The 24,263-nt window shown below is 43.0% G+C and overlaps 1 protein-coding gene across 4 annotated transcripts in view; it reads left to right on the plus strand.

The window, feature by feature from the left end:
- The window catches only part of Ntrk3 (neurotrophic receptor tyrosine kinase 3), a 372,046-nt gene that overhangs the window by 304,177 nt on the left and 43,606 nt on the right, over window positions 1-24,263 (plus strand). For all 4 annotated transcript variants that reach the window (XM_028879200.2, XM_028879201.2, XM_028879202.2 and 1 more), the window contains exons 14-15: window positions 5,156-5,328; window positions 8,752-8,995. In XM_028879200.2, the coding sequence (XP_028735033.1) occupies window positions 5,156-5,328; window positions 8,752-8,995 (417 nt within the window). The remainder of the gene's footprint in view (window positions 1-5,155; window positions 5,329-8,751; window positions 8,996-24,263) is intronic.

Consider the following 24,263-nt stretch of genomic DNA (forward strand, 5'->3'; position numbering starts at 1 on the left):
GTTGGTGGTGGGGGTAAATGTAATTTTATTTGTCATTTACAAAGTTTAACATAGGTTGTCTCAACTTTTATACTATTGGTAGAATGGGATAATTCAATGTTGGTAAGAGCTCTTGATTTCCTTGTATAGTGTTTAGCAGCCTATTTTGGTCTCTGTCCAGTAGATGCCAGCTCCCGTTGTAACAAACAAAAATGCCCCTGACATTGCCCAGCACCAGTAGAACATGAAGAGCACACTTAGCATTAGTCAATACACCTTCAGTAAAAAGGAGTGATCTTAAGGAACTACAGGCAACTGAGGAAAGATGGGGGCAGAAGAGGTGGTCTTCCTCAGAGAAGAGCCAAACAGTCAGCCCTAAAAACATACAGACAAGTAACATAGTATGAAATCAATAAGTTATATTTGGGGATATGTAGGTGTACACACACACACACACACACACACACACACACACACACACACACACACACTAGCAGTTGATGAAAAAGAGGCCAGGATTTGAAGGAGTGTGGAGAAGGGTATATGGGAGGGTTTGGGGGGAAGAAAGGGAAGGGAGAAAGGTCTTAATTAAAATACCATCTTAGAAATAAAGACAAGAGGGAACTCAAATAAAACCTTACCCAAAGCAGTGATCTTAAAAACTGTAGCAGTGTTTGTAAAATAATCCACTAATAACTAACTCTTTCGTTTAGAACTGACTTGCATTTCATTTTAGGTAACACATGTGATAGTCTTGGCACTGTTAGGCGGCCACAGGACACTTGGTAAATTATTGGTAGAGCTAGATCCTGATTCCTCATGGTCTCACTGCTGCTCTTCCTTCCATGCTTGGAAAGGGGCTTTTTTAAAATCTCAACTTTGTACTGTTTTCTCAATTTTCCAGATGATTTTTCTTCCACTGCTAATTGGTTTTAATCATTTACCTTTAGTGCATCTTTGCAAAGTGTTCATCATCCTGGGCTCTATGGAAACTGCCTGCTTCCCACTCACACTTACTTGTTTTTTATGATATTTCATTGTATTAAGCGATCACATGATCAAGTTTAACTCTCATGAATAAATTTGTGGGTAATCATAGTCAATTCCTAGTAAACTCCTCTTGGAGACATAAGCATCTCTATAGGTGACCAGAGTTGAGGGTTCAGGGTCCCAGGACACCAGTCAGTATGCTCTGCAGAGTTGATGGGCAGTACCAAGTCAGTAGCCTAATTACATCTCTACAGCTCTGTTGGAAGTCTTTATGACCAAGAGGACATCCAGTGAAAAGGTCCTGAGGCAAATAAAAGCTCAAGGGTACAGAAAGGCCAGTGAGATTGAAGCACAATTAATGAGGGAGACATGGAGTTGGGACGAGGAAGTGGAAAAAGACAGGTCTGGCTGACATCTTCAGTTCATGGCTGTTAAGAAGTTGGGATTTCATGCTGAAGACAATGGGAAACGAGTGACCATACGAGAAAGAGGCATCTGTTTATGCGGTGACCACCCATCTTTGTCCCCTGTCACTCTGTGAATCTCAACAAGGGGGAGTAACAAGAGGTGATTGAGAGACTAAAATAAAATGATTTTCACAATTAAAACTGGTTGGTTGGATGTGTATGCCTGTGAGTGTATGCTTGGACACCTGGGAGTGTGCGTATTCCTGTGTGCATGATAAAATGGGTTTCCGGATATTAATGAAATCTCAAAGATAACATTCCCTGAAGCAGCTCCTCCCCATCAGAGAAAAGGCAAATGCAAGTTAGCTGTTGACCAACGTGAAGATGTCAGCTGTCTGGGAAGGGTTTGGGCTGCTGAGCACATCTGTTCCCGCCTTACCTTGTCCTAGTGAACAGCCCGGCTGAAATCCTTGCTCAGGGCTGGAGTTCTCATAGGAGCTGGTGCATGTGGAGAACAAGACCTCAAGGGAAATGTCCCTTACACCAGAAGGGAAAAGAAGACAAGGAATTAGTTTCCAGTTCTCATTGCCTGTGCTTATGATACAAAGCACCCAGCCAGGAATGTCCCCAACTTCAGGCTCCATGGCAAGACCCTCTTCCTTGTGCCAACAGCTGGTGACTATGATAAGCATCAACTCTGTCCCATGCCACTTCGTGGTGACCCATTTTGCAGTTGCCCAGCAACCAAGGAAGTATTGGATATAAAATCCCATGAGTGGGGCCAGAGAGCTTTTGGCCCAGTTTCCCTCCCCATTATTCTCCTGTCATCTCTGTCCCAATTGCATTAATCCCTGGGGACTGTGGCCACTGACAGTTCTGGCCCCCAGTGGCTACACCCCTCACTTTGACAGTTACATAGGAACTTCAGGTTTGCCCCACCAGCTGGAAAACCCAGTGTGAAGGAAGAGGGGAAGGGTGTGGAAGCCGTGGAAACAGCGGCTGCATTGTGCTCCATCTCTCAGGAGGACCTCTGTCTGCCTTGCAGTTCAGGGTGCCAGCCTGAGGGACAGACCCTGGGCTGCTACTGCTCAAGGGCTGAGAGCAGAAATATCCCATGGCTGCCACTGATGTCGGGGCTGTGGGAGAGAATGATTTAAAGAGATGGAGAGAGGCCATTTGGCTGCCCCAAAATCTGATCTACTTTTCTCTCCCATAAATCCAGTGTTCACATAAATCTTCATACTCTCCCATCCCACCCTTGCTGGGTTTCTCTGTTCCCCCCCTCCCCCCCGCCTCTTCCTCATGAAAATAAATGAGTCATACTCGGTCATCTTGTGCCCATGTTTTATCCCTTGTAGCTCAGGGCTGTGGCAGGGAGGTGGGTCACCAGAAAAGGTTATTTTCCCCATGACACATTGGCTGGCAAGTCTTTGTTCTGCTATCAGGTGGCCATTATAGATATTCATGGGTCTCCCCCAGAGCTGAAGCAATCATCACATCGAGTTATAGGTGTTGGGAGTAGGAGTTGTGGCTGATTCGTCTAGCATACACAATGCCTTGGGTTCGACCCTCAGCAGTGCATAAGCCCAAGCATGGTGGAGCATGGTTGCAATCTTAGTACTTCTGAGGTAGAAGCAGAAATTCAGGGTCATTCTCACCTGTGTGGCATAAAACCCTATCCAAAAGAAAAAAAAAAAAAGAATTAGGTCTGGTAAAAGTAACTTTCAGTGTTTTTGCCAGTCGGCCATTTAATTGAAAACTTTTCTTTTCTGTTGAAATCTTTCACATTTTGCAAAGAAGGGAAGGTGAGGCTGGTTGAAATTGGGGTGGGGCTTCAGGTGAGGAAGCCACACTTGTTTTGATGGCCCTGTAGGCCCTGCTCCTGACGTCTGGGGTACTGTGAATCCCAGCAAAGGATTGCTCAGGTCTGCTATGCTTCTCATCATTTCCACTGAGTGAACAGGGGCCAGTTCTCAAACAGGCTCGGCCTCAGTTTCTCCAGCTACAGAAATGTGCAGTGGGGGAACTAAAGTGGTGGGCAGCTTTTTCATGCTAAGCATCCATCATCCCTGATTTGTGCTGGTTCCTGAGAGGCTGGAGAAGCATACTCGGCACATCCTTTGCAGGTTCATGCCACTGCAGTTTGAGAATAATAATAATAAAAAAAAGCTGTCAGATTTCAACCCTCAGGGCTACAGCAGATAGAGGAAGATCTCTGGCTAGGAAGGCCTTGTGGCACTTCCATGGCAGACCATTTTGTCTGAAGCACCAGGAAAGGCCAGACATGGAGCAGAGAGAGTTCAAGCTAGTCTCTAGTCACTTTAGAGTCTCAATGACCTGAGATCAGCTGGCTGGTTTTCTCCTTACTTCTTGATTACCTGGTGCTCATGGCTTGGTGCATTTGCCTTGTGACCTTAAGACAATTACGGAAGGTTCAGAAATGTGTAGGCATACCTGCATAGGCTTCTCCTTTAGCATAGATGGTCTTTTCTTTGACCACACCATCCTTCATTTTGTACAATACTGGCCATCCATAGGATGGCTGTTCCAGACTGTTTTTTTTGTAGTTGTGATAAGCACCATGAACAGAAGCAATGTGTAGAGGAAAGGCTTTAATTCATCTTACTGACAACAGTCAATCATGGAAGCCAGGGCAAGAACTCAACTTCAAGGCAAGATCTTGAAGCAGAGACCATGGAGGAGGATGCTCGCTGGCTTGCTCCAAAGCTCACATGCAGTTATTTTCCTTACAAGACCAGCTGCCGAGGGATGGCATCACCCACAGTGGGTTGGGCCCTCCAGCATCAATCAATAATTAAGAAAAATGCCACACAGACACACCCACAGGCCAATCTGATTGAAGTGATTCTTGAATTGTCCCCTTCTTCCTGGATGTGTCAAGTTGACAACCAGGACAACTATCACAGTAGTGCTCTGCTCCCTATCTCTTGTATGTACTAGATATCTTTAGTTTTGGTATCACATTCCCCTTCTGATGCTGAAAACCCCACCTTGGTATTGTATACTCTTTTTGCTGTATTAGTCTTTATAGAAGAAGAATGGTGAGGTCTATACCAGAGGTCTTCCCTCTGGGTCACACTTGGGCTTACAATCCCTGTGGGGCAGAGTCACAGCATCTTGGTAGAGTTGTTCCCATGGGCCTACCACCTCATCCTGCACTGAGACTTAGTCGCTGTTGACCTGGTCCTGTGTGCATATAAGGCTTCCATCTGTCAACTGCAGCCCTATCTTCCCCTAGAGCTTCTACTAAACCTTTGGTTGGTGACTAGCCAAGTGCTACCTCTCCTCTGTCAGTGCAGCCTATTTCACCATTAAGACACAAGGACTCCAAAAGATAGCATCAGGGCATTGCCTGACTTCTAGAGTGTGTAGTGATTTACAAAGATAAGGCAATTGGGGTGGTGCCATTCAGTTTACTATACCAGAGGGACTTGTTCTTTAAAGGGAACTTTATGAACAGGGGTCTTCCAAGTCTTCCATCTCATAGCTTTGTTCCCTGCCATTGATACTGAGGGAAGCTTGCGGATGGATGATAAGCATGGGTTGAAGTCACTGGCCAGAGCCTGGGATATGGGGTTCTTCTTTGACATGAATCAAAATACTGAATGAAAAGGGCTTCAACAGTGTGCTTCGCCTTTATGTTTTAAAATAGACTGTATTCATTGTGGTCCAGAAGGATGTGGTAACAGGTTTCACCAGCTGGAAAAGATGGCTCTCTGTTCTCTGGTTGCTAAGAACTGATGTTGTATGGTTCTCAGGCCCTGAAGGATCCCACCTTGGCTGCCAGGAAGGATTTCCAGAGGGAGGCCGAGCTGCTCACTAACCTGCAGCATGAACATATTGTCAAGTTCTATGGGGTGTGTGGTGATGGGGACCCACTCATCATGGTCTTTGAATACATGAAGCATGGAGACCTTAACAAGTTCCTCAGGTAAGCAAGAATGAACATGTTTCCCCCTCTCTTAGTCCCACTGAGCCTTTGAGGTTTTCTATGTGGCCAGAAGTCATACTTGCTAGGAACTCAAGTCTGAGGATAGCAAATCAAAAGCACTGCCCTTCTCTTCCTTTTTTTCCATTCTGTCTGTCTGTCTGTCTATCTCAATCAATCATCTATCTATCTATCTATCTATCTATCTATCTATCTATCTATCTATCATTTATCTATCATCTATCTCAATCAATCATCTGACTATCTTCTATCTATCTATCTATCTATCTATCTATCTATCTATCTATCTATTTATCTATCTATCTATCTATCTATTTATCTATCTATCATCTATCTATCTATATCTATCTATCTATCTATATCTCAATCATCTATCTATCTATCTATCTATCTATCAATCAATCAATCTATCCATCTATCTATCTATCCTATGTTCTGAGATTCCAGGTGTGTATGCCTATAACTAATTTATGTAGACCTGATGATGGGACCAGAGCTTTATGTATGCTAGACAAGTACTTTAATAACAGAGCTATACCTCTAGACTTAACCCTTTCATTCATATGTTGCCTCTTTTCCAGCTGGACTTAGGTTTTTGTATCCACAGTGAGACACCTATACTTTTCTTCTTGGCTCCCAGATGGACTGAAAAGAAGAGTAAGGCCTGGAATATATCCTGTGAGGATCCCAGGTTGACACTCACAGCCTTGGTTTTAGGGCTACCTGCTCTCTTACCCCAATGTGGCAAATTTTTTAAGTGTCTCACTTGCTAAGTGAGATTAGTATGTTATAGCCTTAAGCCAAACCCCTCCCCTAAACAGATACTTTTTAATGATGAATGTGAAGTTATCAAATTATAAACTCATCAGAAAGCAGAGGTGATTGATAAAGAAAGGACATTTTGTATTTAGGTAAATTCTACCTGTCAGCATTCAGACTTTGAGAAAGGAAAGGGAAGAGTCAGACTTGGTAAAAGTCTTTAGATATCTCCTTATGAGTCAGGTTTCCAAATAACTGCCCTAGAGATACTGAGAAAACCCACTAGATTCTCTAAGTCTCTGGAACTTAAGTTCATAATGAAATTGATTCCTGGAGAACTCAGCCCTTAGCATAAGAGAGATGGAGGCTTATCTTAATTATAAATGGATAAAGTTATAGCTGCCTCATGGAGTTGATGTTAGAAGCATTGTGTGGCAATGTGTATATAATGCCTGGATGCACTTTACAGGCAGCTAGGTACTGAACCAATGGTGGCTATTGTAAAAGTCACTACTATTATCATTACATTATAAGAGCTACAAATCAAGAGTTTCTGGATGCTACCTTGTTTCAATATGTAGAGTCTCCCTCACCTTGTACTTCCACTCTTCTGCTCCATTTCACATCACATTCTATTCTCCAGAGGTACAGCTGATTTTCCAGTCCCAAGTGCAACCAGAAGGGCTCAACAAAGCTACCAGCTCCTATGTATCCCTTTATACCAAGGAAAGATGAGGAATACAAAACAGAGGAGAGAGAAAAGGAGGAGAATCAGGAGTAAAGACGAGGGCAGGAGAAACACAAAATTATAAGAAAAGAAAACATAAAACAAAAGAAATAGTGTCTTATCATTGTGGTGGACTACTTGACAAGAGGCCACTTATGGGCAGGGGGATTGATTTTGACTCATGTTTGAAGGGATGCAGTTCACACAGCAGAAGACATGGTGCTGGCACGTGAGGTTGTATCATATCTGCAATTGGGAGTAAGAGAGCTTGGACCAGAAAGAGCTTGGGTTATAAGCTGTGTGATAGCCCCACACCAGTTTTGCTTCTCAAGGGTTCCTCACCTCCTAGAAAACCAAATATTCAGAAACACAGTCTCTGAAAGCATTCTGTATTTGAGCAGTAACAGATACCCATGGCAAGAAACTGTGTGCTCTGAATTACTCACCCCTTGATTCTCCATGGCAGGAATGTAGGAAGAAATTTAGTGATACTCTTGTGTCTGTCTTTGGAGTCTCTTCCTGAAGACAGCATGGGGAGTCTATTCAAGTTAAGGTCAACAATCTCTCCAGGTATTTTTGTGACAACTACTACCCAGAATCCCAGGGGATTCCCAGATTCTCACCTGTCTTCCTAGGTTCTGTTAGTCAAGGCCAAGCTTTTCCAAAGCTCTAGGTTGAAAGCCTGGGTCACACCAACTGTTGCTAGGAGCTGGTTTACAGGCTGCTCTCCCAAATGCCCCCCTTGAGCCCTGGGGTCAGTTCTGCCTGCTCGCATGTTTCCTGGTTGGTGGAGTTTGGGATTGGCAGGAGTGTATCCTGGTATACCAGAGTGGGAACCAGCTTCTTGATGAATCCCCAGCTAGCTGATGCAGCTGCTTTCCTAAGGAGGGAGGGGGCAAAGCCCACCGAAGATGATAAACAGAGTGTGTTTCTATTTAATGGCGCTTTTCAGTGGAAATTGGAGAAGCAGTAAAGCAGGCTGGGGCCTCGCTGTACACCAGGGCTCGTTGGTGCTCCACTTCATAAATAAGGGTCCTAGGTGTGGTTATGGCTCATTGGCTTTCTGCAGGAAAGAGTGAACACTAAAAGTGACCGATCTGACAGGGCAGGGTGTTATCATAACACGAGACAGGCTTGAATTTAGCATGGAGGGAGTGTTGGGCTCCCAAAGAGTCAGAGGTTTGCTTCACTCTGCCTTGCTTTTGGTGTTGCGGAGTGGTTAGGAGTAAGGAGCAAGCCCACTTGCAGCTAGGGGCTGCGGACTGCCTGTCAGCAGCATCAGCACTGGGAGCTTATCAGAAATGCAAATGAAGGGACACTGCATAGCCAATCAGAAACCCAAGGGGTGAGGCCCTAAGATCTCTTTAAAATCCTTCTTGATGCCCCTTTTGGGAGCTGCTGCAGGACTCTCCCTTATAGTCACAGATAATAATTCCAAGGATGTCTCTTGACTACCATATAGTTATTCTGAAATATCTAGGACTTTGGTTGAGCTTTCTAATCATTTTGTGCCTCAACTTAAGAAAATCAGGGTAGAAAGATTAAATGAATGATTTTAAAACTATCAGAGTAGCGCTTGGCCTATACACATAGTAAGGGTTAGTGGTAACTTTATTAATTACTCTATAATAAGTACCTAGCACCTGGGAAGAACCTATGTGGTAGTTAGATAGTGAAAGAGAAGGTTTGTGCCCTGTTAGGTTTGAGTACATTTGAGTTATATTAGTGGGGATTTTGTAGTTTCACCCATAGACATACTCACTTGATATAATTTGGGAAGATAGAGACAGGCACAGGTAGCCAGGAAAGGGGCTTTCCTTCATTTCTGCAGGATGTTCCAGAGCACTGAAGACCACCAAGACTTTGCCTTTGATCTGTTGAGTTCTCTCTGCTCCATCTTCTTCCCCCCCTCCTTGTAGGGCTCATGGGCCAGATGCGATGATCCTCGTGGATGGGCAGCCACGCCAGGCCAAGGGGGAGCTAGGGCTCTCTCAGATGCTCCACATCGCCAGTCAAATAGCCTCGGGCATGGTGTACTTGGCCTCCCAGCACTTTGTGCACCGGGACCTGGCCACTAGGAATTGCCTGGTTGGAGCCAACTTACTGGTGAAGATTGGCGATTTCGGCATGTCCAGAGATGTCTACAGTACTGATTACTACAGGGTAAGGTGACTTTCCCAGCTGCAGGACTCAGTTGCCGAGCTAATGCCTTGCTTACATGTCTGTCATTGTCCATTAACCCTGTCACTATGGTGCACATGTATGCACACGCATGCTCACATATGCACTCAACAATTATCTTTCAGCCACTCCTGCATCTTGGCATATCAGCTTATTATTATCATGGCAGGCCATTCCTCCTTCCTCTTTGACATTAGGCAGGACTCTGTCTATACATTGCAATAACCTACACATTATGTTCTTACTGAATCACTGTTCATTCTTTGTGTAAACAGAGTTGAATACCTATAGCTATATGTTCAAATGCACACCCAGACAGTCTAACTTGGTACTACATCAATAGTCCATCCTATCCCCTGATGTAGCCTCACTCACAACATGTTTTATTCTTGAAATTATCTCATGATTATGTGAGGGTGATCTCATTTCCAAGGATAGATCTTTCTGGAAAGTGGAACCCAAAGTAAACTAGAAGTGGCCAGTATACTACTAAACTTAATCTTACTGGCTTTGGGAAATGAGAAAATAAAGCATCTTGTCAATTTCTGGCTTTGGACAAAGCATGGCCCTACAGAAAGACTGATTGTGAGGAGGTTTCATTTGCATACAGTTACCTATCTCCTGCTCTAAGATCTTATTTTACTTTGTGGGGAATCTCCTCATAATAGAACACTGACTTTTTCTATGTTATTATGGCAAGGTTAAAGGTGAGTGGCCATGAAAGGCACTTTTCTTAGAAAGAGAAACATGAGTACAACTTGATGCCCACAGATGGGGTCATGTCTGCAAACTAATTGGTACACACCTCCTTCTGCAATAAGGAAGATTTATTTTGCCCATAGTGGCACTCCACCTGGGATCTCCAGAGTTAGGAGGTTGAAGCAGGTGGATCTAGCATTTAAGGCCAGTCTACACAGAGATACCTTGTCTCAGAAAAAAAAGGGAAAAAATTAAAATATGGAATACTTACTTCGGCACTTTGACTAAGGCAGGAGTTTAGGTTTGTGGTATAGGAGACAGAAGGACAATATTGTGGAGCAGAGAATGTCTTCATCTGTGACACTTGAACAACATACCATAAACCATGGAGCCTATGATAATATAAGAATATTTCTCCAAGTTCCAGAGGCTCAGGCAGCTTCCATGTCTAGTGAAGGCTGGCTCCATGGTTCATAAATGGTCTTCTGGTTGTGTTGTCTCATGGTAGATAAGGCAAAAGAACTCCCTAAGGTCCCTTCTGTGAGATCACAAAATCTAATGAAGGCTAATGGTCTAATGACCTCTAAAAAATTCTACTTCCAGTCCTAAGGGCATTTTCCTGCTAAGAATCAAATGTTTGTTTGATCTTGGGGACAAAGAAAACATAAACTTTCAATTTGTAGCAGGAGCATGGAAGCCAATTGTTTAGTCATGATAACAAACAAGCAACCACATTGTGAAGTCTGACGATCCTGTTGCCTGAGCTTGGTAAACCAGGAGGCTGGCATTCTGGGCTGGCAAGGACATACTTGTTAGATTTATATGGATGCTCCTGGTGATGTTGTGGCTCATGATTGATCACTCAGGTATCCATACCGATTTCTCAAGGAACTTCACTTTAGTAACAGTGCAAAAGAAAGTGGAATGTTTTAGAAATGTCATTTATGACTGCAGAGTGGCTTGCATGGTTCAACCAAAGGATGGCAAATGATGTACTACCATGAGCACACAGGAGGCTAAATAAACCAGAGCTGGTGAAAGCAGAGTGTCCCCAGCAAACTGGCCAAATTTAGCCACCCACACTACCAAGTATCCCAGACACAGGAAGGGGAGCATGGTGTAGCACACCCACAGGCTGATGGTCAGAGAAGACCTATCAGGATGTGCCAAAGCACAGTCTTTAGCATCTAGACCCTTCTCCCCACCAGGCATATCCAAAGCCTGGATGTGGTTATTAAGCAAGTGCATGGGTCATAGAGCCTAGCTGAAATCATTTAATTGCCTTCCACTTGACATAGGAGGGCTTTCTGTCTCGCCTGGCTAACCTCAGATCTATAGTGGTGCTGATGAAAGAAAGGGATGGCTTACTGTGTCTTGTTTGTCTGTTTCTGTGCAGGGAAGATAGTTGGTTATAATTTCCTGGTCTCTCTGGACTCTATCAGGCCTTAGAAAACCATATCAGACCAGAATATACAAGCTGAGCTTTGAAACTGGCTTCCTGGGTTGCTCTTAATATTTCTTCTTTGGTTTAAAGGTTAAAACACACACACACACACACACACACACACACACACACACACACACACACACAAAGAAGCACTATCCAAATGGTATGCTTCAGCTTTGTTTTCACAGCCCTTAGCTTCCCTCTACTCTTGGCAAAGTATCCAGGAGTAAACCCATCTCATTTCTTTGAGTGTGAGGGCAGATTTAAGGAAGTGAGGTCAATGGGAATTGTCCAAAGTCCAGATATCTTGAGTTCTCTCTTCATGAGGTCTAAGTCAGGCTGTTAGCTGAGGCTCAGTCACTTGAAAATGTATGTATTTTGTTACAAAGAAGTATGAACTAAGGAAGGATAGCTAGTTGAGTGAAAGGTCAGCACTGCTGGCGGGCTGTATCTAGAGTGGCCACACTCAAAGATCAGATTGGATCACCTCTCTATACTTGTTAACTCACCATGCTTGATGTATGCTTACACCCCCCACCCCAAATCTTTTGAAAAAATGAAAGGCAGAAGTACATATGCCTGAGGTCACACACACACACACAAATGTCCCTAAAGTCTCAGCCCCTTTGGAAGACATTGATGTTACTAAAGAATTCTTGGATTTGGAGCTTATGTCCGCTCTGTTCACTCTCTAATGTTTAGTCACCATCAGCACCATGTGCTCACTGCCTCCCTTCAATTTTCTTATTTTGAAAATTAGGACAAAAATATTTACTCAGCGGAGGTATGTTTATGTTAAGCAAGTTAGTTTGTGCAAAGAGCCTGTAATGCAACACTTACTAGACAAACTATTGCCTTCACGGCCTCCTCGGCACTCCTCACACCCAAAACAAGAATGCTGTGGAGATAGTCTCATTCCCAGATGAGATTCTTGGATCAGAAGGAGGAGCTCCTGACCACTGGAAAATAAACTAGACTCATAGAGCTGCCCCAAAGGAGTAGGGTTAAGACAATCACCTCAAGGAAAATTCCTTCCTGAGGTTTCAACTTCCACAGAAATAGTGGGTCATCTGCACTGCCCTTTTTCTGGCCAGCGTTTATATGCCCTTGCTTCCAAATCATAGAGCTATGCCTACGTTTGAGATATTTATGTAAGACCTTTTTGTTCAGTATACACTGGCTAAGGCCCCAAGGAATGTGGTGATTTATCAGACAGACAGAACACCATGAAGGATGCTCTCTGTTAACCTAGGTCAAATTTGTGCCGCTCTACTATCCTTGATTACTAGGACTAAGAATTTGCTGACTACTCACCTTGGTGACTAATGCAGATAAACACAGATTGTGTGTGTGTGTGTGTGTGTGTGTGTGTGTGTGTGTGTGTGTGTATGCACATGTTGCATTCATGAACATGCCTGTGTGAATGTATGTAGGCATCTGTCAGCCTGGGTTTGCTTGCTCTGTGAGGACTCTGGAGTGTACACAGGAGGTCAGGAGGAGAGGCAGAGATAAAGTCCTTCTTATATTTTTCCCTTTTCATTTTTAATTTCTTGAAACAAAGAGGCGCCATCTGGCTCATACATAAGTGGTATGCAAATGATTTACAAAGGTGAACTGCCAAATTTCCTGTTACACATTTAGATTGAAAAAACAAACATGCCCGCATCAAAGCAGTGGAGCAATTTCTTCTCTTCGTACAACGGGCTGGATGGCAGCCACCTTTTCCTCCCGTGGCTCATTGATGCTTCCAAGAGTGCCTGTAAATGGGCTTTGACAAAGGCTAGTTTGCAGATACCATGATTCCTTTCTTAGATCTTCAGAGAACTCAGAGAGATTGGTGATCAGATGTCGAGTTCAATAAAATCTCAGACATCCTGAAGAGAAGTAGGCTGAGACTCCAGAGCAGACATGTTTTCAGGTTTATTTACTGGGGAAGGGGGCAGTTTACTGAGATCTGGAAGGGACAAGAGTGGAGGGGGTAGATGCTATGATCCAGAGAGAGCCCAAAGTGGAGTTGTTCTGTTGTTCCCTGTGCTTAGCTTCGTGCCTGGTATTCTGTAGAGTTAACAAAATTATCAGTGAAGGACCAGTGTGTGTTCAAGGTTAAGCAGGAAATGGATTAGACCAGACCAGGAGCCCACAGGCAATCACATACCTACTACCACTGCAAAGCGATCCTTTGGCGATCATGATCAAGCATTTTCTAAACATGTAGATGTAGCATCTGGGAAGAATGTCCTGAGGAGGCAGGAGAGTTGTGATCTGGATTGTCTGAGTCTGGGATGTGTACTTTAGGTTAGAAGTGGGGTTCTAATCATAAGGTAGGTCTGATAGCTGGTAATATGACAGGAGGTTCCAAACTAAGAGTTCTGGGACCAAGTTCTCAGCAACTCTTGGGCATGTTAAGAACAGTAATCCATAGAACATGGCAATAATTTAGGGCAAGATGATCTGGTAGCAGAATAGTTCACTCTACAGGAGTCACAGTACTCCTGACAACGCTGAAAAATGTAGGCTCTCTGTTTGAATCTCTGCCCCTAAAATACCTGTCTTTGACCTTGGGTAAGTTATTCATCCTTTTTGTGTTTCCAACTGTAAAATTGGTCTAATGGACCCCAATGTCTGCACTTACTATAAAGATTATGAGTTAATATATTAATATATAAATACTTATTATATATAATATATGTCAGGATGATAAAAACAGCTTAATAAATATTAATTACTGTTACTATTGTTAGAGCTAAAGTACAAACGCCTTCTTTATTCTGAACAAAGAACTTAACAAAGGTCTTATCTACCGTAGGTGGATCACTGTAACAAATAGGTGGGAAACACACAACAGTCCAACACAAACAGAAGCTCATTTCCAGGTCATGTAGTAGTATTTACAGGTGCATTTTCTGGAGGCATAGCACTCCACCACACTGCCTTGCAGGCTGGAGATCTGTACTTTGTCTTAGTTTCCCTAAGCACTTGTGCCCTTTGTAGGCAGCTGGAATGCAAGAGTAATGCTGTTAATGAACATGGACTAGCTATGAGGTCATCACTTCCCCTCTTAATGGAAGCAAGTCCTATGACACCAAGATTTGTAAGGGAAGTTGAGAAATAGAGTATAGCAGTATTTCACAAGGAAAAGAAGTTTCTGGTGGATAGCTGACCATCTCAAGGGGGAAGAAAAGCCTATATCTCTTCTAGCATTTTATTCCAACAACATATCTCATGTCTGATGATATACAAGGAAAGAGAGAAGAAGACATCCTTACTTCTGTTATTCTTCTTACTCTGAATGCAAACTATTTATGCCTTGTGGAATTTCAAAGCCAGGGTAGAGGTTGACCCACCTGTCACAGAGGCGCTTTGAGTCACTACCCTGGAGAGCAGAAGGGTAAACTCACAATGAACCACATCCAACGGAACAGGCAGGAAAGGGAAGGATGTTTGACATCAGTAGGACCCTCAGTTTTTTTTTTAAAAAGTCCATCTAGGGCTGGAGAGATGGCTGGGCAGTTAAAAGCACTGGGTTTTCATCCAGAGGACCCAGGTTCAATTTCCAGCATCCACATGGCTGCTCATATGGTCTATAACTTCAGTTTTGGGAATCTGATGCCTTCTCCTGGCTTCCACCAGCAGCATGCACACAAGTGATGCGCAGACATACATGCAGGCAAAGCACTATATAAAATTAAGGTAAAAATAATGTTTTAAAAAACATATGTAGGAAAGAAATGGGGAAGAAAAACTGATGACAGAAACTTGGTTTAAAAATCCATGGCAGTGTGGAGGGGGAGGGTGTAGAAAGGAGGTGGAGAGAGGGAACAGGAGAAGAGGGAGGGGAAACAGTGGATGGTATGTAAAATAAATTTTAAATAATTAAACAAAAATCAAATAAATTCATGGCAGCTGAGGAAGAAGCCACAACATGCTTCAAATTCTAACTGATCTCCACTCCCCAACCACCACGAACTGCCTAGTGTGGGCATAGGTCCTTGGCAAAACCCAGGGAGACTCACCGGTTGAGGGCTCACACATGGGTTTGAGAGTTTCTACAACATGCTGAAATTATAAGAGTGACTCTCATTTGGTTGTTTCATTTGATTTTCATCTTTTGAAAGCTCAGAGCTTTCCAGAGAATCCTAAGGACGTTTCTGACCCACTGACTACTGTAGCGAGTTTCTGGAGAGAAAACAGGGGTCCAGGACTGCTCCACCTTGAAGGCTGGGCCAGGTAGCTAAGCTGTTATTGTAATCAGGACCTGAGGCTAGAGAAGGGTCTGGCTTGACCTGAATGTGCTTCCCAGTTTTATAAGCAATGGGAATGATGGTGGAATAGCAAGTCCCCTGAGGTTGTAGCTCAGGGTTCTCCGTGTTTTGACTACCTGTTTCTTATCCTCAACTGAAAAGACTATTTGATGAAAGTCGACCAGTTAACAGGGTCCTGACGAGGGTGTGCAGTCTATGAAATGGCTTGTCATTTGCTTTTACCTTTAAAACCTAGTGGTGGTAGTTAAAGTCAACTGACTTTCATAATCACAGGATGACATCATGTTCCTTGCTCAGTTTTGGTGTTTTGGGAAGCCCATATAGCAGCAAACACCCTTCTCTACTGCCCAGATCATGCATTCTGAAGCCACTCAAGAGGAGGAGCCAGGATGAGGACCCTTCTAATGTGTGCTTGAGTCACAAGCTGTTGTTCTTGGTGGTCTCACTGGGCAGCCATAGTGGGCTTCCTCATATGGGTTCTCAGATCAGGCATCTCATCCCCACTCAGCAACCTGGGTAGACTAAAGACCTTGTCCATTAGAGGCAGAAATTTTGTTTTCTAGTTTACTCTCTGATGGGAGCTGGTCCTCATCAGAATAAGCAGTCTTCATGCTTGGTCTTGACAAATTAGACAAGTTGTTCCTCCAGAGGTAGAAATAAGGCTAGGAGCTGCTGAGTTTAGACTATTACTCAGTCCATGCCACTTTAGTTGGAAACCTACCATAGAGTGAGGGAATCACTCTTCCTCACCTGATATATTGAGTGGGAGTAAGAATACCTGATGTCCAGATAGTAGGGAAGTATTAGCAACTGTGCAGGCAGGTGTTTGAGGAATGCTGGACTCATTTGAAGGGATTTGCCACTGTGGTTTTAGGCACTGGGTTCTTCTGGGTAGACTCAGGAAACCAAGGAGATTAAAAAAAAAAAACCACTGACTGTCAGAAGATGAGGCCCTCATGAGTCTTTCTAGTGACCAACCCTGTTGTTGAGCCTGATTATTCCTTGGCTGCTTTGAATCATTCTGTTCCTATTTATACAGAATAAAAACAATGAGGATTTGTGTCCCATTCTGTATCATTTTATTAGGAGTGATTTTAGACCCACAGAAAAGTCACAAAGGTGGTAGAGTTCTCTTTTGCCCTTCATCTAGTTTTCCCAAGTATTGTTGGGCTGCAAAACCACGGCGCCTTTGTCAAAATAAGAATTAATAGTGACATACATTATTTATTAAACTTCTGACTGGATTCTCTCAGTTCTCTATTATTATTCTTGTAGTCCCAGGAGCCCGAGATACCATATTGTATGCCACCAATTCTTAGTCGTACTGTTGCTGTACCTTTATGGGGGCTGAGAGTCTAGGAAACAGGTTATGAGATGCTCTTTTGCAACACCAAGGTGCAGAGTTACTGAGAAACCCTATGTTGAGAGTAACTACATTGTGACTCCAGGTTCAGAAAGATGTCCTTTGGGACTGTTCAGTCCTGGCCATCCCAGAGGCCACATGTGGACAAGACCAGAGTTAATTTTCTCTGGCAAGGTTTGGAATAGAAGGCTAAGGGGCATCAAGGGATCTAGATAGACTCCCAGTGCCTGGGTTACCCTCTCCCTGCATCTGTTCATTTCTTCAGCTCTTTTATCTGGTGTTTAGGGTTCATTAGAAGCCATGGCACAGAGTGGACATCTCCACAGGCAGGTGCTGTGATATACTTATTTCAAGTGAATTTAGAGAAGCAACTTAAATGTTAATGCCTATTAATCTGCACAAAGCTGCCAAGAGAAAGGAACACAAAGGAAAGGATCGGTAGCTAATTATAGTAGGCATTACAACTGCACTTCCTTGATTAAAGCCAGTGGTTCTGCACACTCATTATCTACAAAATAACAGACATTTTGGAATATAGACATCTACTGAGGGATGAAGGTGTAATTTAGGACACCTTAATATCAATGCCTATGGTGTGTCTATTGAGATATCTCATCTACCTGTCAAATCTGGAGTTTGGTTTGTGGTCCCATACTTCTTTTTTGTCTTTTGTCTTCTGTGGGGATACATTCTTCATAAAATGGTAAGAGTGAGGAAGCTGAGTTCCTGTCTATTAGGAGGGAGGTGCAGCCAAAAGGAGAGGAAAAGGCCAGATACTTCATCCTCTGCTATTGCTTTGACCCCCAGGCCAAACATGTTCATTTTCCCAGCCCTCTTTCCTCTTCCTGGTGAAATTAGAAAACTACTTCAATTTTGGAAACGGGCCTTTTTCTACAACTACCTAGATCTGGTTTCGTGACTGAGGTTTAATTCTGAGTGTGCTCTGTTCTTCGGGATATCTAAGATAGTCAGCTAGTAGGCAAGAGGACTGGATACATGAGAAGGATTCCTTTATATTTTCCAGGAATTGGGATTACCTCAATCTTCCTTGCATCTATACATTCTCACACCTTCTTCCTTCCTAGACAATTCCATACTTTGTTTCAATCCAGTGGTAATATCGGGGATATCTACTGCAGCCCAAGCATTCTAGAAAAGGTAGAATTGAGCACAGGGAAGGCTTTAGTCGTTTATGCCTTGGGATACTGTGGTATGAAGATACATAGTGACCAGAAAGTTGAACTATAAACAACTGGACTTCTACATGTGAGAAAGTTGGGACATCTCCTTCTCAGTGGCCTAAAGAACACTGTCCTAGGGAGAATCTTTCCATCTTTGATTATGGGTGCTTTATACACTACAGTGATGCATCAGAGGATTTTTCCTTCTCATGGAGCAGGAATAAAGTTTGGTCATGAAGTCATTTTGGTGACATCAATTTTTAAATCAGCATCCTTGACTGTTACCAAGCAGGGTTGAAGTCAGTGCTTTTTTTTCAGTATTTTTTTCATAGCATTAAAACCTCCCCTCTAAATAGAACCCAATAACACAGATATGCAGACAGAAAGTCAAACACACAGGACATTAGGAATCTATCTTCTTTGATTTGAGTAGCTATTGATAGACAGTCCTGGGCAGCCATATTTATATTAGGGTATACTGGTCCAGGCAAGGGACCATGAAACTCTGTACCACAAGGAACAGAAGAGGATAGAATGTACCACTTGAACATTACTGAGCCTCAGAAAGGTAACCCGAAGGCTCCAGCTGAGGGCTCAAAGCCATTGCCATATTGGACGATAACCTTAAAAGTGAGTAACTGTAGTTGTCGGTTAGGATACAGTTTTTTTTTTTATTCATTTTACATATCAACCACAGATTCCCTCTCATCCCTCCTCCTGCTCCCCCCTGCCTTTCCCCTTCTCATCCCCTCCTCTAACAGGGTAAGTTCTTCCATGGGGGGACTGCTCCTGGTACACTCGGTTGAGGCAGGATCAAGCCCTTCTCCAATTTATCAGAGTTGAGCAAGAGGGATTATATGAGCAAGGAGGGCCAAGATTATGATGGGGAAATCTACAGAGACAACTGAACCAAGCTCAAAGGAACTCACGAACTTTAGACCCACAGCTGTGGAACCTGCGTAGGACCAGACTAGATCCTCTGCATACGGGAGACAGTTGTGTAGCTGGGTCTGTTTTAGGGGGCCTCTGGCAGTGTGAATAGGATCTATCCCTGGTGCATGAGCCAACTTTCTGGATCCCATTACCTATGATAGGATACAGTTTTAAAAGTGCATCTTTTAGGCCACCCAGTCCCTTCTGTGTCCCCAAAATGTTAGAAACAAATGAGAAAATGCCAATTCCTTCAACTTTAAAAAAACCACAAGGCCAGAGGGAGCCTTAAATATTCTCATTCTCTCTCTCTCTCTCTCTCTCTCTCTCTCTCTCTCTCTCTCTCTCTCTCTCTCTCGCTCTCTCGCTCTCTCTCTCTCTCTCCCTCTGTCTCTCTGTCTCTCTGTCTCTCTGTCTCTGATGGCCCCAAACAGATTGGCATTGGCATCAAACCAGGCAGATGGCCTGTTAGTGTTTTTTCAGGGCTTCTGGAATTCCTTCCTTAGGTTCCCGCACTTACTCTTTCCAATTGTGGCAGCCGGATGTGATGACCAGGGAGCAGCTGAGGTTTTCCTAATTCTTAGCACTTTTTAGAAGTTTGATAGCCTCAGTTATCTCTACCCAGAATTCTGTATGTTTCAAGGTAAGTCTATCCTCTGTCCTCAGTGGAGAAAACTGATTCATAGAAGAAAATGACATTATAGCTACCTAGAAAAACTGAGAAAATGGGGGTGACCAAAACAGCCCTGTATTTTTTTTTAGGTAACTGGTTATGTTTTGTTTATCTTGACCAGCAAGAGAACCAGTGGGGTGAGAACTATGCCCCTGCTTGGCCTGCTAAAATGATGTTCTAAGGCAGTTTTCCAGTGATCTGATGCAGTCTCATCTCTCTGAAAGGTTGAAATCTGGCTGCTCTCCCCCATCAAGGAAGGTGGGATGTGAGTGGGATGGACATGATTATCGCTTGCCTGTCTCCATAGGGACAAGAGAGGGAGGATGCTCCAGCAGAAATTTCCAAGAACAGGAGGCATGTTTTATTGAAGCCTGTTCTGATGAGGGAGAGCAGGCTGCAGGAGACCATGGAGTGTAGTGCTCAACCTCAGGGTTCTCGCCCTATGCCTGTTGAGGGTGGTAATAGATGCAGTGTAACAGCCACCATTCTCCTTCTCAAATGCAAAGAGGCCTTTTGTTTACTGAGACCAACTGAATATATAACATACAAAAACACATAAATTTCCATACAAATATCTTCCCTGCCAGCTGTAATTAAGATATTTGCATGTAAAGAGAACATTGTATTCCCTTGACTTCTTCCTGGTAGGGAATTGTGTTTCTCTCATAATCCACATAGCTCAAGAATATGTGAGTTGTCTGACAAAACTGGAAAAGGAGGAGGAGGAAGAAGAGGAGGAGGAGGAGGAGAAAGAGGAGAAGGAGGGCAGGCAATTTGGTCACTACAGCAACTTTGCTCTGCCCTCCCTTCCCCTACATTCCCAGTCTTAGCCTATCACCTGAGACAAAGCTGAAGGTAGAGAGATTTGTTGCTTGAGGAAAGGTGGGCAGAACACCCACTAAATCCTAAGTCAGGCTGTGCTCCTTTGAATCTTCAAGCTCCTGCTTAGAGCTATGTGACCTCAGGAAATGTACTTAAACTCTCTAAGCTTCAGATCCCACATCTGAAAAAGAAAGAAAAAAGGAGAGTGAGGGAGAACAATTTCTTCTTTTGTGTGGATTAAATAAGATAATGTATGCAAATTGCCTGGTACCTATTAGGCACTCAATAGATGGTTATTATCATTCCATGTAAGTGAATAAGGGAGAAATTATATATAAGAAATTTTAAATAAGTTACATGCCAAAGTATTTCCTATGATAAGTCTTTGGTGCTGGATCCTCAAATTAAAGGGGAAAAGAATCTACTTGAGAAAACATGGAGAGAGAGAAAACAAAACCACTCACCACTCTAGGACTTCAATGTTCAAGTTAGTCTGTTGGAAGGCCAGAGAGGAAGAGGAACCATATCAGGCAGTGAGCAGCTTCCTTATTGTGAGATTGCTGGCTTTGACCAAGTACTGACTTGCAAACTGAACTGCAAACTTTTCTGAAACAGGGCCCCATTCTCCAGGCTTCATGTGCTGCCAGTCTCTTTCTTGAATATTTTAAGGTTGTGTGCTCTGGTGCCTTGGGAAGAGAACCAACGCTGACTGAGATCTCACCTTCATTCCTCTTAGCATTTGTAGTGTGGGGATCTCTTCTGCTAATGCATGGCATGATGTCATAGATAGGGAAGTTTGTGCTGTGTTGGGTGGGTGCAGTTGGTTGCTCTGCTTTGCCCCCACTGAAGAGCCTACCTAAAGGCAACACTGACACACTGATTAAAAAGTGGCACAGGATTAGTAAGTGAGTTGGGTAGGGATGAGCAGGACTCCATCTCTTTTACTCTGTCAATTACCTTGACACCTTTGAATGAATCTTTTCCACTGATTCACATGCTTCATTCTCTCACCAGGGTGGATTTTGATTCTTTGTAATTGGTTATTTTCTTTCTAGTGGTTCTATTCTCAGCTTCCTACTCTCTCTCTCTCTCTCTCTCTCTCTCTCTCTCTATATATATATATATATATATATATATACATGGTCTTGACTCATTTTATGCTATATCTCTCTGAGAACTAAGTTCCTTTGAAGACAAAGGAACTTATACCATTCTTAGCACAGATCTTTCACAAGAGTGCTTAATAAAATGTTTAATTTTAATAATATATAATACCATATGAGATTTTTTAATGGGTAAGTAATAATGTTTCTACTGCCTTAAGTATTATTAAATTAGTCCTCATGGGTCTGCTTGACAGATGCCAATGGTCAGTTTGTGGGATCTCTGGGAAGGTGTGTGTGAAAGGGGGCACTGGTGTCTTAATGACAAACCAGTTGTTTCATATTCCTGACCAGTGGCTCAAACGTTTGTTTATGAGTGAAGAAGACTAAACGAATATATCACATTGAATAAAATGGGCAGGAGACTAGATTTAGCTAAAGGATAAATCATTGGTTATTATTATATGACCAGTTTTCAAAGTCTATATGACCAAAGCATTCACAATTAGTAAGGCATTCTACATGAGAAGCCAGATTATAATGAGACAGAGAACTCAGAGCAAGAGAAACAGATGAATTGAGTATTTTCCTCTATGCTAATTTTAAAGGGACAAACTGGATTTTATTTAGTTTCCAATAATTGGGAGTTGTTTTATTTATACACTCTCCACTGTTTTCTGTGTCAGTGAGCAGCCTTCATATTTAAAATACATGAACCTCTTGGTTGCTGGTAAATTTTATTCCCTCAAGACCAAGTAGTATATACCCAAGGTGTGGCGAGCCTATGTCAGATTACAGCTCCGAGTGACTGGTAGTGATTGCCCTGAGTAGGGTGATGGGCCATATCTAGGGTGGGAAAAAGGTATGTCGTGATATCCAGCATGGATTTGGAAAAGAGATTGGCAGCATCTGTGTCCTGTTGTTCTCAGGCTTGGCATTCATTATCCCAATCCGTGCTTTCAATTCAGGGATTGTTCTAGACTCCGTAAGGCATTCTCTGGCCATGGCTTTTCACAAGTGGAGGGGCACCAATACAGGATGGGTGTGAGCTTATTGAACATTCCTTCATTGAAGGAACACATACAGAGCATGGAGTTTGCCAGATGGACCTGCATGACTGGGGTTCATTTAGTGTATTTGTCCAAATCTATAGATGCTAATATCCCAGTGTCCTAAATTATTTGGTTAAGCAGTTGTTTATATTTTAGGACATATGCACAGCAGAAGTAGTTTGCTTCTGGGTAGATCTGATACTGTGCTTCATGTCATTGTACTAAGGTTTTCAATAGTCAAGTCACGTGTGTCTCTGCCAGCTTAGTGCCACCAATTCTGTGTTAGTCTGTATTCGGTTACCAGCACTTTTTTAGGCATATTTTTATTTTAGAGGTCCAAGACTTGGGTTTCGTGCTCCTCCCAAGCAGATACATTTGTTAATAATCTTTGGCTGTTGTCACTGCCTTGCCGTGTTACTCTTGAGTTGAACTGTTTCCCTGCAAAGCCACTTTCCCTATGATTATTTCATAAGATTCTTTGATCGATCCTTGCTGGAATCTGAGCGAACCATCTGCCATGGCAAACTTGTGGAATCCTGACTTGGAATTAAGCTAGAAGTCATCTTGTCAAGCCTGCTTGACAGATGAGTTAACAGACCAGGACACTGGCAGAGAGAAAGGAGAAAGGGAGGGAGGGGAGGATGAGGAAGGAATTGTCAACTGCATGCATCTGTTATTAGTAGTAGAATCATGACAAAAGCATTGGCCTTCTTTCTGGAAGATCTGATGTTCATCTCTGACGACCATTGCAGTATGTTACGCTCACCGGCTGGTATGAGTACTCCACTTTACAGCCATATAAATTGAGGCTCAGAGATTAGTTGGTAATCCCCAGGTTTCACAATAAATGGAGGGTGGAGTAAGGTTAGTTGTTTTGTTTCATAATGAAAGTTTGCTTTGAAGAGATGGGAATTAGCTATGAATACAGTTTTTTTAAAGAGCATACCAGTACGGTATGATCACTATGAGATAAGTTGGAATTTTAAGGTGGGAGTATGATTCTATATTAATACAATCCCATGTGCTTTTTTTTTCTAATAGAGTTTTGTGTCAAAGCTATTTCAAATAAAGGAGGTGAACTGTAGCTGGAGTTTTTCTGCCTTGCCCACAGTCAGGACAAATCTTTGTCACCCGCCAGTCCCACAGCTGCTCAGACCCAACCAAGTAAACACAGAGACTTATATTGCATACAAACTGTATGGCCGTGGCAGGCTTCTTGCTAACTGTTTTTATATCTTAAATTAACCCATTTCTATAAATCTATACCTTGCCACGTGGCTGGTGGCTTACTGGCGTCTGCACATGTTGCTTGTCCTGGCGGTGGCTGCAGTGTCTCCCCCCTCAGCCTTCCACTTCCCAGAATTCTCCTCTCTCCTTGTCCCACCTACTTCCTGCCTGGCAACCTAATTCCTGCCTGGTCACTGGCCATCAGTGTTTTATTTATATAGAGCAATATCCACAGCAGTGAACAGTTGGGGTAACCCAGAGCTGGCTATAATAGCAAACAGAGGCCTTAATATAGGGATCTTGGGCTCTCCAGTATACTAGTTGAATAAACAACAAGAGAATTGATCCAAGTGTGATCCCAAGCTCAATGGCAAGTAAAAGATACTAGAAGTAAGGAGTGTTGTCTTAATATCCATAAATGTTCTGTAGGAAGTGCTGATTTTAGTGTATGCTTATTATGAAAATACACACTCAAGAGTGTCTGACAGCAT

Source organism: Peromyscus leucopus, chromosome 1 (genome assembly GCF_004664715.2).
Source record: "Peromyscus leucopus breed LL Stock chromosome 1, UCI_PerLeu_2.1, whole genome shotgun sequence".
NCBI lineage: Eukaryota > Metazoa > Chordata > Mammalia > Rodentia > Cricetidae > Peromyscus > Peromyscus leucopus.